The sequence below is a fragment of the Zingiber officinale genome, chromosome 8A (assembly GCF_018446385.1).
Source record: "Zingiber officinale cultivar Zhangliang chromosome 8A, Zo_v1.1, whole genome shotgun sequence".
In the NCBI taxonomy this organism is placed as follows: Eukaryota; Viridiplantae; Streptophyta; class Magnoliopsida; order Zingiberales; family Zingiberaceae; genus Zingiber; species Zingiber officinale.
Genome location: NC_056000.1, coordinates 85,071,222 through 85,073,670, shown reverse-complemented (window position 1 = coordinate 85,073,670; position 2,449 = coordinate 85,071,222). Strand labels below are relative to the sequence as shown.

At 50.3% G+C, this 2,449-nt stretch overlaps 1 protein-coding gene across 1 annotated transcript; it reads left to right on the top strand.

Moving 5' to 3' along the window:
• Positions 1–240: 240 nt before the first annotated feature.
• On the top strand, positions 241–1,312 carry LOC122012305 (pathogenesis-related genes transcriptional activator PTI6-like). The gene has a single exon (XM_042568797.1). It carries the CDS (start codon positions 459–461, stop codon positions 1,260–1,262), a length of 804 nt encoding a protein of 267 aa, XP_042424731.1. The 5' UTR covers positions 241–458; the 3' UTR covers positions 1,263–1,312.
• The last annotated feature ends 1,137 nt before the right edge of the window (positions 1,313–2,449 follow it).

Here is a 2,449-nt window from a genome sequence, read left to right as displayed (position 1 = left end):
GCCCTCCCTCCTCTATCTTCCCCCAACAAACCCTTCTCTGTTCTCGCTCTGTTCTGCTGGAGATAGCAGTAGCGCAGCAGACGGATCATAAAGCAACGGGATCGGCTGCCCTGCTGCTGCACCTCGCAGAGCACTCACAGCCTTTCCGCGAAAGTTCGCATCTTTTCGTTTCCTTCCTCCTCCATCATACATTCCGCCATTCCAAGATTCCCTTCCCTTCACTCTGGTAGCCGACCGTACTCCCCTGGTTTTACCTTTGTTTACTGTTCTTATTCTGTGTTTTCTCGCTTTGACGATATCTTTAGCCCTTTATTCCCCTGTGAAAACTAGGCGGAATCGCCTCTTTAATAGTGGCGCTGCTTTGTTCCTCGCTAAAGATTTAGCCTTGGCGGCTTCTTGTTAAGGTTTCACCACCCTGCTTTGGTCTGCACTCGGAAAGGGGAAACAGGGGACTGGTCATGAAGAAAGTTCTCACCTTGCGAGTCTTTTGGACCGACCAAGACGCCACGGACTCCTCCGGCGACGAAGAGCAGTGTGGCTGCTCTGGTGGCCGTCGGGTTGTTAAGGAGGTCGCTTTTGAGTACTGCCAGGAGGCGGAGAGGAAGAAGGGAGGGAGAAGGAGGAGGAAGCTGGTGGGTGATGAGCGTCGCGGGACTGGCGGCGCGAGCACCAAGTTCCGAGGCGTGAGACGGCGGCCGTGGGGGAAGTACGGGGCGGAGATCCGAGACCCATCGCGCGGCGTCCGCGTGTGGCTCGGCACCTTCGACACCGCCGAGGAGGCTGCCTTGGTCTACGACTCAGCCGCGATACAACTCCGCGGCCCCGGCGCCTCCACTAACTTCTCCTCTTTCTCCACCGCTGCCGCCGCGGCGCGCCCTGCTGCCCTAGAGGAGACCATTCTCGCCTCCGCCTTCACTGCCTACGACTCCGGCGACGACTCCCACGCCCTCTCCTCCCCGACCTCAGTTCTCCGTCCATTCTCCTCCTGCTCCGACAAAGAAACCCTCTCAGAAGGCCACGGTTTCTTTGCGCCGGAGTGCTCACCGGCGGAGCTCCTACCAACACCATTCGACGACGTGCCGTTATATAACGATTTATCAGGTTCAGCGCTATGGGAGTCTACGCAGCCGAGCCTCTTCGAGGATGGTACAACGACGGCCCAGTACTTCCGGGCGAACCATTCGCCGGCGCGGGAAGAGAACGATTACTTCCACGATATCGGCGATCTCTTCCCGCTCGAACCGCTGCCCGCTATATTCTAAATTAAATCCATCGTAACTCCGCTACTTTGCGCCGTTCTGTTGTTGGAGGCGGCCGTTATTTAAATTTGTTTCGTTGTGACTTGTGGTTTGTCGTCATGCTTATTGTTATTTTGTTTAAAGTAAGGTGAATTTTTTTTTGCACGTGGCAGTAAATACTTAATCGCAGTTGAAGATTTATTTTTTATAATTTAATTTAATTTTTTATTGATGAAAATTTGTAATAGTAGTTCAGGTTACCGTGCAATCGGTTAGTCTAGTTAATCTAAAAGATTAACTGGAATCCGGTGCATTGTAATTTTTTTTTTCAGTTGGTTGATAATTTTAAGAATAATTTTTTAAATTTATCCTGATGAGGAATTAAATATTTACGTGGGACGCGTCATTAAAAAGAAATCGCAGGACGCGTGATGTAGTTTGCCGAACTGCAGGTGCATCACTGGATGTGCGTGATATGATATTAAAATATCGGGAATGGTAACGCAATTTCTTCAAAAAAAAAATATTTAATGTTACAAAACCTTCCGAGAAAATTTTTTAATGTTACCAAATCTTCCGAGAAAATTATATTTTTAGTCCTATAATTTATATATTTTTTAATTTTAATTCTGATCCGATGATAAAAATAGGGGACCCATAGATGGGGTCCCTTCCGAGCGGAGCCAAAGATTACCCAGCCAAAGATTTGGGTTTCCGACGCCAAAGCAGAAGAACTGGAGCCGAGTGGTCGAGCAGAGGTGTCCGCTCGGCCGAGGACAGAATGGCCGAGCGGAGGTGTCCGCTCGGCTGGAATCGTGGCGAGGGAACAGTGGTTAGCCGAGCGGCCTATTCGCTCGGCTCGGGATATGATATGCCAGCAAAGGCATGATGATTAGATTGTACGCAAGATGACACTATTAAAGGCCCCACCATCACGTCACGGAAAGGTTGATACAGTAGCAGTATGGTCTTATGGATGCCCTTCTGACAGGCCCACACCTAGGCATGGTCGAAAGCAGGTGATTGCTTCGATTGGTGTGCCCAGGCTCCTTCGAGAGGTCTATATAAAGCCTCCATTTCTTCAACCGGAGGTACACAAGTCTACATTTTCTAAGTCACTTTCTTATTCCTTCGCCTAACTTGAGCGTCGGAGGGCCGTCGCCGGGACACCCCCCGGCTCGGTTTTGTTGCAGGTTCACCGGAGCACTCGA

Excerpts from the sequence above, each read along its gene's own strand:
- LOC122012305 (XM_042568797.1), top strand. The coding sequence starts at position 459 with ATGAAGAAAGTTCTCACCTTGCGAGTCTTTTGGACCGACCAAGACGCC.